The sequence below is a fragment of the Alligator sinensis genome, unplaced genomic scaffold (assembly GCF_000455745.1).
Source record: "Alligator sinensis unplaced genomic scaffold, ASM45574v1 scaffold1565_1, whole genome shotgun sequence".
NCBI classification, from domain to species: domain Eukaryota; kingdom Metazoa; phylum Chordata; order Crocodylia; family Alligatoridae; genus Alligator; species Alligator sinensis.
The window spans coordinates 125,051-135,932 of NW_005843038.1; the positions used below are offsets into that span (position 1 = coordinate 125,051).

General features: G+C 50.9%; 1 protein-coding gene across 1 annotated transcript in view; it reads left to right on the forward strand.

Moving 5' to 3' along the window:
* The window catches only part of PGS1 (phosphatidylglycerophosphate synthase 1), a 26,566-nt gene that overhangs the window by 2,970 nt on the left and 12,714 nt on the right, over positions 1-10,882 (forward strand). The window contains 5 exon segments of the mRNA XM_014526407.2: positions 5,025-5,214; positions 6,737-6,814; positions 7,537-7,639; positions 8,382-8,571; positions 9,021-9,199. Of these exon segments, the coding sequence (XP_014381893.2) occupies positions 5,025-5,214; positions 6,737-6,814; positions 7,537-7,639; positions 8,382-8,571; positions 9,021-9,199 (740 nt within the window).

Consider the following 10,882-nt stretch of genomic DNA (forward strand, 5'->3'; position numbering starts at 1 on the left):
GCAGCGCTTGTGCTCCAGGACCAGGTCCTCGCCGCTGAAGCTCCTTGGGTAACGTTTGCTACACGGCCACTCGCACGATCAGTTGAGCACGAGCCCGTCTACGTGTTGTGAGGTGCGTAGCACAGGGCTCCTTCTCTTGAGGAGCCCCCCAAGTACAGGCGTGAAGTGGAGCTGCCCCTACTGAAGCTGGCTGTGGTTAGGAGGCTGTTGTGTTTTGTCGCGGTTGGCGAGGTCCCTTGCTGACCCGCTGCCCGAGGCGCCCGCCCCCTCCCGTGGTCTCGGCCTGACGCTGGTGTGTCGCTGACGGGCCCTGAAAGCCCGGGGAACGAATGGTCTGTCGGGAGCCAGTGGATGCCCTTTGCACCATACAGGAACACACGTCTGTGAAGCGTATTTGGTGGTTGAGTCTTGCGTTATTTGGGAAAGACCATCTGCTGCTGGTGTTACAGGAAGCGTGTTATGTTCTCGGAGCTCGGTTTCCCCTTCGCGCACATTCTTTCTGCCTGTTGTTTCTGGTTACTTCATTTGTAGTAAAATTTCCATGCAAATTTATTAAAAGAGAAGGAAGGCAAACAAAAACTTCCTTATTTGAAAGCTGCTTCTACCTGTGGTTCTGCCTGCTGAAATAGTTGGCAGCCAAGCTGCAGTTGCTGTCATTTCTTTCCAGAATCAGCTGCTGAAAAGGAGTTTCATAGATGTCACAGACATTCGGGCTGGAAGGGACCTCGGAAGATCATCGAGTCCAGCCCCCCGCCCAAAGGGCAGGAAGTCAGCTGGGGTCATAGGATCCCAGCAAGATAAGCATCCAGTTTCATCTTGAAGGTGTTCAATGAAGGCGCTTGAACCACCTCCGGTGGCAGGCTGTTCCAGACCTTGGGGGCTCGGACAGTAAAGAAATTCTTCCTTATGTCCAGCCTGAAACGGTCTTGTAGTAGTTTATGACCGTTCGACCTAGTCATCATCCCTTGGGGCGCTCTGGTGAACAAACGTTCCCCCAGATGCTGGTGGTCCCCCCTGATAAACTTATAGGTGGCCATCAGATCACCCCTGAGCCTGCGCTTTTCCAGGCTAAAGAGCCCCAGGGCTCTCAGCCTGTCGTCGTAGGGTCTGCTTCCCTGACCTCTGAGCACGCGCGTGGCTCTTCTCTGGACTCTCTCAAGCTTCTCCACATCCTTTTTGAGTTGTGGAGCCCAAAACTGGATGCAGTACTCCAGCTGCGGCCTCACTAGGGCCGAGTACAGGGGGAGAATGACGTCCCGGGATTTGCTTGAGAAGCATCTATGGATGCCAGCCAGTGTTTTGGTCGCTTTACTAGCCGCCGCATCGCATTGCAGGCTCATGTTCATGTTGTGGTCAATGATGACCCCCAAGTCTCTTTCTTCCATAGTGCTAGCCAACATAGCACTGCCGAGCCTATAAGGATGCTGCGGGTTTTTCTTCCCAAGGTGGAGAACCTTGTATTTATCGGTGTTGAACACCATCAGATTCTCGTCTGCCCACTTGCTGAGCCTGTCCAGGTCAGCCTGGATCACCCGCCTGTCTTCTGGTGTGGATGCTTTACCCCAGAGTTTGGTGTCATCGGCGAACTTGGCCAGTCCACTTCTGTCTCCAATGTCCGCATCATTAATGAAGACATTGAACAATATGGGTCCAAGGACAGAGCCCTGGGGGACCCCACTGGTCACAGGACACCACGATGAGTGATGTCCATCAATTACTACCCTCTGGGTCCGACCCCGGAGCCAATTTTCCAGCCAGTGGATCGTGGTGGACCCAAGGCGACAATTGGCCATGTTGGATATGTTAAATCTGGTCTTGGAAGAAACCCCTTGTTTAGTGCCTCCTAGACAACAGGATTTCTTGAAATGCATTCCAGATATTTTAATACTGTGACTGCCTGCTACTTTTCTCTGAGATGTGGAAGACTCCCTGCGCTTTGAAGTGTGTGCAGCAGTCAGCATCTTGTGAGGTTGAGACCAAAAGTAGTGAATTGCGTGTACTGAAGGGCCGTAGTACATTTGAGGGAAAGACGTTTCCTCCCCTTGGGTATCCCTGAAAACTCCATTAAAAAAAAATCCCACGTGAGCTCGTGTGGTGTCTGTCGCCGCAGCGCAGCTTTCCAGCCTGTCAGCAACTCTTCTCTTATGACCTCTGGCTCCTTCACCTTCCCTAGTCCCTTGGCGTTTTCCACACTGACACTTTTCCTGTAAGTAGGAGGTGAGCAGCAGCCTGAATGCTTAAGTGGCTTTATAACCTCCATTCAGAGTAGCCTCTGTCCTCTGGGGACTTGCTCAGAGAGAGCCCGAGTCAGACAGAGAGAACAGGAGCCACCTGCCTGACGCACTTTCTGTGTGCTTTCGATAATGCATGCTTTTTCTCTCTCCAGCTTCCCTGTTAGTTGGTTGCATCATTGAGCAACAAAATCAATTTCCAGGCTCAACCACTGACCTTTAATTCTTTAAGAAGAGACAAAAGTATGCACCCCAGTGATGAATAGAGACACAAGAGCAGTTTACAGATCCCACTCTGTGGTGACTTCTGTGTGGGTGGAAGGTCTGCGTTGGATCCTGCTGTTTCACTTCACTCTGAGGTTTTACAGTGAATTGGAGAGCCTGTGCTCCCGCAGTAGTGCACATTAGCCTGTAGAGCAAAACCACAATTCTTAAAAATAGAACATCAAAGAAACCCCCTCTGATTTATAAATAGGGATGGGTTTCATCTAGAAAAGATTGAAACTGAGCTTTGCTAGTTCTGATTTCCAGATTAATCTGATGATGTGAACTGACCTAGAAGTTTTCCGTCACTGCATCTCTGACTCTGTTTTCTGGAAGTGCGGGCTTTGGTGGTTTCTCCTTAGCATGATGCTTAGGGTTCTGGTGACCGTGTGCGTGCGGTGCTCGGGGCGCAAGCAGAACTACTTGTGGGTAGTGACCTGAACTGTTCTCCCCATTGTATGGCCAGTGCTAGCTGCGTCTGTGGATTGCTGCTGTGCCAGGGGCAGTGGCGGCTTTTTGAAAGGCTTGCTGTTGCTACGCAAGTCTGTGCTCTCCAAGCGAGTGACAATTCCCAAATTGGGCTGCAAAGATCAAGCGAGATACACAGGTTGATCTTTAAGTCTTGGAGGTGGTCAGGCCCATCCATGCCCCAGGCACTATCTTCCTAAAGTGACAGTGGCAAAGAACCTCCCTTTGCTCACTTATCTGGTCGCTGTCCTGGCACTGCGCTGCTTATGGAGAGGGATGAGCCTAACTTTTACCTTCAGCTTCCCAGCAAGGAAGCAGCTCCTCTGGAATCCCCAAAGTGCTTTTAAAAAATACTCCTAGGAACTGGACTGTGGGCCATTATCTTGTCATTCGGGGAATGCAGTCTGAGCCCTGCCCGGTCAGCAGAGTGTTGAGGAAGAGGCTGATCCCGGCTGGTCTGATTCATGAGTTACTGCCACAGCGTGTGTCACACTTGCTGCCTTATATGGAATAATTCCAGGAAGTGTTAGCTTTCTCGATAGGAGTGTTGTAACTCTGTCTTCCTTGTGGGTCTTCACGCAACATGCTTGTTTCTAAAAAAACAAAACCAAAACAACCAAACAAAAAAACCCTTTTTTTAAACTTGGTTGGTGTCATCAGAAGTGGGTATTCTAGGGAAATGTGTTGGAAACAGCATGAAATACCAGAGTTCTGGCAAAGGGCTTTTGAAAGTGGTGTCTGATGTGGACATCCTTAGGGGAAGGCTTTGTTCTTAAAAACCAGATTAGCATTGCTCATAGTCCCCAAGTCAAAGCTCAGTCCACAGGAGCTGCTGAAAAATGCCGTTCTTGGGAATTCTTGCACAAACTGACTCAGACCTGTGTTGCGATGAATAGGTGGTGACAAGGTTATGGACTTTCTGGGAAATGCAACTGCAAGTTGTTTGGCTACTGTGTAAGGCTGCTTTCAAACCTGGTGAAGATCCTGTGTTTTATTATGAAGCAAATACATGAAATCATTTTCCTGGAATCTCTGCTCATTTGGGCTTTGGGCAGTGGTAAAGCCTAAGGGTCCCGGTAACGGTCATCCCTTTCTGTGAAGGTGATGGTGAAATGCATCACGCCAGATTACAGGAGTTGCGCTTTGGCCTTGGGGGACCAGCCGTTCCTCAAGGATATGGTCAGCAGCGTGGTCCTTTGGGTGTAGGAGTCCTGTTCTGTAAAAGGGATTAGTAGGGGAGAGCAGTCTCCTGCTAGCTCTGGAAGTGCAATTCCACTGCCTACTTTTCTGCTCCAGGATCTGTCTGGGCTGCCGGGCCTAGCTGTGCTGAACTATGTGGTGTCTGATGTGGACAAATCTTCACTGAGGGCCAGGTGCTGCCTGCCATTCTCACTTGTGTCTCCTGCAGGGCTTTGCTCCAGGTGCTCTAAGGGAAAGGGATGGCTTGTCACCCGATAAGCATCACTCTCACCTCCCTGCCCCCCAAAAGCAATCTCCGAGTAAGGGCTGCCTTCTCCCCAGGGGACTCCTGACAGCGTGGGAGGCCAGTTATTCTCTGAGAGTGAAGTCGGGCTCCCTGCACCTCCTTTGTAGCCTTTGTGAGGGAAACTTTGTCCCCCCCTGGCCCCTGTGCTCTGTGTACCACTGCAGCTGGCAGCTGTTTCTCCCCATTCACTCTTCTCCCCTCGCATACTGGAGTTGAGGCTCATGTTGGCATTTGCCTCTCGGAAGCTTTCTCTGGGTTTTCCCACTGCAGCAGGTTCCTGGCTGGAGAGGTGTGCTGTATTCTCTCCGTGCCTGTTGCTGCTTGTTGGTCTGTTAGCCTTGGGCTGTGCTCCCTTTGTGGTGCGGAGAGCTGTTACTGATTTCCAGCTCTGCCCTTCTATCTTTTGTTGCAGTTTCCCGTTTCCAGACTGGTGATTCTGCTATGAATAATGAAGGTGAAAGGCTGCGATGTGTAACACGGGGTCGATTGCATCCCCTGGCTTGTATACCTGTAGGGCATCTGTGGGCAGCCACAGCTCTGTCACACGCAACTCCTCAATTTTTTTCCTTTGCCAGATCATCATGGCTGCTCTTGGCACCGTTGCTCACCCCTGCTGTGCCCCTGCTCACGTCCCCCCCTTGCTGCCTGTGCCCAGAGGGAGCCCACAGGTTCCAGTGGATCAGAAATGTGGTTCCAGAGTTCGGGATCTCCAGCTCTCATGTTAAGGTGCTCTCGTCCCCAACTGAGTTCTATGAGCTCCTGAAGGTGAGTTGTGTGCTCCCAGCAGGCTTGGCTTTCGGGAGCACTGACTGGGATCTGTGTGGGGGGTCCCATAGCATTATATAGCTCTTCAGACCCGCATCAAGGCTGGCTCGAGACCTTTCTTAGGCAGTTTGCCTTGGATCTTTCTGGCAGAACGAACAAACGAAGGGTAGGAAGGCAGTGTTCCTGAAGCCTTCAAGACGTCTTAAAGTCTTAAGATGGTGGCCTTATGATTTGTGACCTTGGAGAACAGCATGCGCTAGGCTGGGGGTGGCAGTCTTTTGCTGCCATGGGCTTCAGATCTCCATACCCCCTTGCAATCAGCAAAGGCTGTGGCGGGAAAAGGCAGGCAGTAGGACCCTAGGAGCATCTCTTCTGCTGCTCTGGGTAGAGCCTGCTGCTGCCACAGCCAGATCCAGTCTCTTATGGGCTGGGCTGGCCACAAACTGAAGGTTCCTGACCCCTGGGTTAGGCCACAGGCACCAGACGGTTTAGTCGATAGGAGCTGCCTTGCTCCCAGAGTGGGGCTAAAGCGATAAGAGAGACAGAGAACTCCTATTAGTGAATGACTGGTTTAATTAGCGCAGGGGAAGCAAAAGCTTGTGTCCAGGGCCCCAGGGCCCTGTCTCATTAAGTGCAACAGAAATTGGGCCCTTCTGAGGCAGAAGCTTGAGGGGACCGGCTTCACTGCTGTCTGCTGGCCAGCAGCGCCACCTGCTCCTAGGGAAGGCACAACTCCTTTTCTTGGCCAGGAGAATTTAGGTGGGAAATAAGGGAATAAAAATGATGAGAGAGGAAGAAGTTGGCAGGGGGAAATCCCAAGACTGCTGTACTAGAGCCATGGCAGGAACAGAGGGTAGTTGCCTTGGATGCCTAGCAGGCAGAGCTGCAGGGAGCACGTCACCCAATTTTCCAGATCCTGCTTTGATTTCCTATGTGCTTCTGTTTGCAAGTCAAGGTGCTGAAGTTGCTCTAAAAACTACAGCACATCTGTCCCACATCAGACTGTGGGGGAACACAGCCACAGAAACGCGCCCTGCTTGCTCGCTTCCTGCTCCTGAGCCCGAGCGTAGCATGGGGTGTGCCAAGGAGCAGCTGCCTTGTGCTGCTCAGCACTTGGGGTGCGAGGAGTGTTGCCACAGTTTTGTGCTTAGCAGGGCTCTCACGGTGTAGACAAGGCCAAAGTGGTCTACAGCCTGGTTGCTGGAGACCTGCCCTCATGTTCACTCCCCACTGCGCTGTGGGGGGCTGGGAGGCTCCTGCTGGTCTGGCAGAGTCTGTTGCAGCCTTTGGCGTAGGGTTTGCACAGGGGTAAGGACCTCTTATTCCATGTGGTGCTGCAGTGAACTGGTGACACTGGGTGGGGGGAGGCAAAAACTTGGGCTTAGAACAAAATGTGTTCGACTACTTGTCTCTGGCTTAATTCTCTAGCTCCTAGGGTCACAAAAGAGGGGCGTTCTTTCCAGGGACCTAAGGACCTTCAGGACACTACAGCTCAGTCTTTTTCTTCTCCCATGGCCCTCAGGCACAGATCAAGGCCGCTAAGCAGCGAGTGGTGATGGCTTCACTATACTTGGGAACAGGATTCCTGGAACAGGAGCTGGTAAGTATGGGGTGAGTGGGGGTGCTGCAGAGGTTTGTGAAAACCCCTAGATATAGTGCAACTGTGATTCACATCATGCAGATGTAGCAAGTGTGATGTGCACATGCACAGCCTCCTGCGCCAGCCTGTTGCACTGAGAGCAGACCCCGGTTTGTCTCTTGCCGGTTTACCTCTGATGCTGTCTGCCCTTCCCAGTGTCAACAGCATCTCTCTATCAGAGGCTGCGAGTAGAAATCATGGGTTTTGAAGTCATGCATGGCTTGGAATGCAAATTCCATGGTGAAGTGGGTCTAAAACAGCTTGACACAGAGTTGTTTGGCTTCTCTATGGACCTGTAACAGGCTTATGTCACGTACACAGGACTCCAACTGCCTGTGATAGGCAGCTCTCCACTCAAGGAGTATGGCTGTCTGTGCTGCTCACAGGAGTTGTTCCCTCCCCTTTTGGCTGGCTTCAGCAACTCTGATTTGGGAAGAAGCTTGGGTAATTCTCTTCTGTGCTTAACTGGAATGCAGAGGCTTGAATAATGCTTTGCATGCATATAAAGTCAGTGCTGCAGGTTGGCATGGTGCTTTGTATGCATACGAAGGGACAAGGGGCCCTGTTTGAAGCTAGGTCTGAATCAGAGGAGTATTTGATCACTGGGACGGGTTGAGGCAGAGGTGTGCAGGCTTTCCCAGCAGCTGGCTGTGCACATGACATGCAGGGTGATCTTTCCTCAGGTGGATTGCTTAGAAGAGATGTTGGACGGGTCGCTGCAGGCAAGTGGATCATCCTCTGATCTCAGGGTTTCCATCCTCCTGGATTTCACAAGGGGATCTCGCGGTAGGTACCGAACGGGGGTGCCCCTTTTCCACAGTCTAAGGTTCAGTCGCAAACAGCTGCACTGGTAGTGTTGGGTACCACAGTATCTGTATCCTTAGAGCAGGGAGCTCCAGGTTCATCAGGCCCAAAGGTTTGCATTCTGTTCTCTTCTAAAACTGGCCTGTTTCCTATGAACAAGGGGTCATCCAAAATACAGTAGCTTTGTGCTCACAGGAAACCCTCAGGTGAGCAGCATTGCAGTCACTGCATCAAGTCCTGCTCTCAGTTATGCCTCTGCAAGCCCACTGACTCCAGTTCTGGTGCCAGCAGTACTCATCCTGCCCTTCCCCCTGGGAGTTTGTCATGCAGTGTCAGGTAGGAGTTGACAGAAATCGGATCTGTGCTGGCCCTGAATCTGTTGCAGTACATCCTCCTAACACATTCTACTGATGTTACGTGTGGCCGGGTGAAGAAGCTTGAGCGCGCCACTCTCTGGGTAATCCTTTATAAGGCCCATCCCCTGATGGGCTTAGGATACTTGTCTCGTCACTACAGAATCAATAAAAGTATAAAGAGAACATTACTCTTTTAAAACAAAGGAGCGGAGCCTTCCTAAAATACAAACAGGAGATCCTGTGGAGGCAGCTTGATGGGGATCTCTTGCCTTCTTGTTGGGACTTCCCACTGATGGATCTTGGCAGGACCCTGCTGAGATGCAATATGCACGTTTTCCCCTGTGGACACATTTCCACCTGTCTTTCAGGCAGGAAGAACTCCCGAACCATGCTCCTCCCACTGCTAAGAAGATTCCCAGAGCAAGTCCGTGTGTCCCTCTTTCACACACCCAACCTCCGTGGACTGCTGAGACTCTTAATCCCTGAGCGTTTCAATGAGACCATTGGGCTGCAGCACATCAAGGTTTATCTCTTTGATGATAATGTGATCCTGAGTGGGTAAGTCCTCACCACCCCCTCCCCTCCCCTGCTCTCGCTCTCTCGAAACCCTGTTCCATTTTGAGGCGGGGAATCTTACTGTTTTTACTGAGAGTTACAAAAGAGTGATCTATCCATGGTTAGGATGCCGGAGCAGGGCTGCAGGAGTACTTTGCTGCTTTTCAGTCAGCCAGCTAATGCTGTGGTTTTAATATAGAACTTAGTTATGCCTTTCTGATTGCGATAGTGCAGAAGTCGGGACCTTTTTTGGTTGCAGCATAAACTTCTCTGCACATCTGCATAGAGCTGGGGAGCAACATGCAGTTGCTGTTGGAGAATGTACTTTAAAAAAGTAAAATCAGGGCAGCTGGTAATCCTTCAGCCTCACGTGGGTCTGAGAATGAGATGCCCCAGATGCTCCCAGTCACACTTGCTGTATTCATTATCCTGACATTCTCATCCTCCCTCAGCGCAAACCTGAGTGACTCGTACTTCACCAATCGTCAGGACCGTTACATACTCCTTCGGGACTCTCCTGAGATTGCAGATTTCTTCACAGAGCTCGTGAATGCAATTGGAGATGTGTCTCTGCAGTTGCAGGAAGATGATACGGTCCAGATGATAGAAGGGATGGTGCATCCTTACCAAGGTATGAGAAGGTCTTCCTTGCCCGCCCTGGGCATGAGATGGTCCAATGGACAGTGGAAATAAGGCTAGTGGTGGTTGAGGTTGATTCTGTTACTCCAGCTTTCCCTGGTCTCTGAGATTTAATTTTGCTTAGCTGACTGCATCCCTTTCCCCTCCCACTTTTACAAAAAACAAAATGATTAAAATCTTCCGATTGGATCAGTCAAGAGGGCTGTTTCCTCCAGTGTGCCTTTTCTGAGAACTGATTCAGAGGAAGATGCAGGAGTGAGCAGTAGAATAACCAGCCCTTGGGGATTTCTTCTAAACTGTAGCAGACATTGGTGGCTCAGGCCGTGAAGCAGAGGGTTTGTGCCCTTTCTGCGATTCTTGCTGTTACAGCTCTGGTCATTCCATGTCAGTGCTCCAAAGACCATATAAGTCCAGTGCTATTTTCAATAAACAGTATTTTGCAATGAAATCTGTTCTTGGTTGTCAGATAAATATCTAATCGGGAGGAGGACAAGGGCCTTCTGGTGAAAGAGGAGGCAGACAAGAGTGGGGAGTTTTCAGATTAACACGATAGGTTTTCTTTCTGCCTGTGCACTGTGGCAGGTGGCAGCAGATGCTGTGGGCTGTGTATATTTCTGCATTGTGCATTGTTCAGAGAATTCTTGTCTTGCTTTGCAGGGAAAGAATGCTAATGGAACTTCGTCTAGAGCGTAAGATATTCAGGACTGTGGTGCTGCCATCCAAAAAAAAGCTCAATTCATAAGATGCCAACGTGCAAAGCTGCTTTCTGGCAGTCAAGTGACTTAGAGTACATGCACATTTGGAGCTGATTTCACAAAGCCAAATGTAATTGGAGCAGGCAGATCCAGTGAGCAGGAACAGCCTCCTGCAGGCCAGTCTCTCGCATGGTAATCCCACGTGCAGACCTGACTGACAGAGAGCAGACTTGCCTGGTACCTCCCATTTGGCTAGTGGCATGTAAATGTTCGTCTCAGTCTAATCACATACGCCCATGCTGTAAGACTCATTCCCATGGCTCCAGCCCCATTGACTCGCTGGCCCAGGTGCAGCTGGCTTATACACCCATCTCTTCCTATGAGTGAAGATCAGTTTAACACATGCTCTTGGTAGACTCCATGCTTTTCATAGACTTTCAAGTCCAGCCCCCTGCCCCAGGGGCAGGAAGTCAGCAGGGACCATAGGATCCCAGCAAGATAAGCATCCAAATGTGTCTTGAAGGCGTTCAGAGTGGGTGCTTGAACCGCCTCCGGCGGCAGTCTATTCCAAACCTTGGGGGCTCGGACAGTAAAGAAGTTCTTTCTTATGTCCAGCCTGAATCAGTCGCGGCAGAGTTTTTTGTGACTGTTCGATCTTGTCATCCCTTGGGGTGCTCTGGTGAACAGACATTCCCCCAGATCCTGGTGAACACCCCTGATAAACTTGTAGGTGGCCATCAGATCACCCCTGAGCCTGCGCTTTTCCAGGCTAAAGAGCCCCAGGGCTCTCAGCCTGTCATCGTAGGGTCGGTTTTCCTGACCTCTGATCATGCGCGTGGCTCTTCTCTGCACTCTCTCAAGCTTCTCCACATCCCTTTTTGAATTGTGGGGCCCAAAACTGGATGCAGTACTCCAGCTGCGGCCTCACCAAGGCCGAGTACAAGGGGAGAATGACATCCTGGGATTTGCTTCAGGAGCAT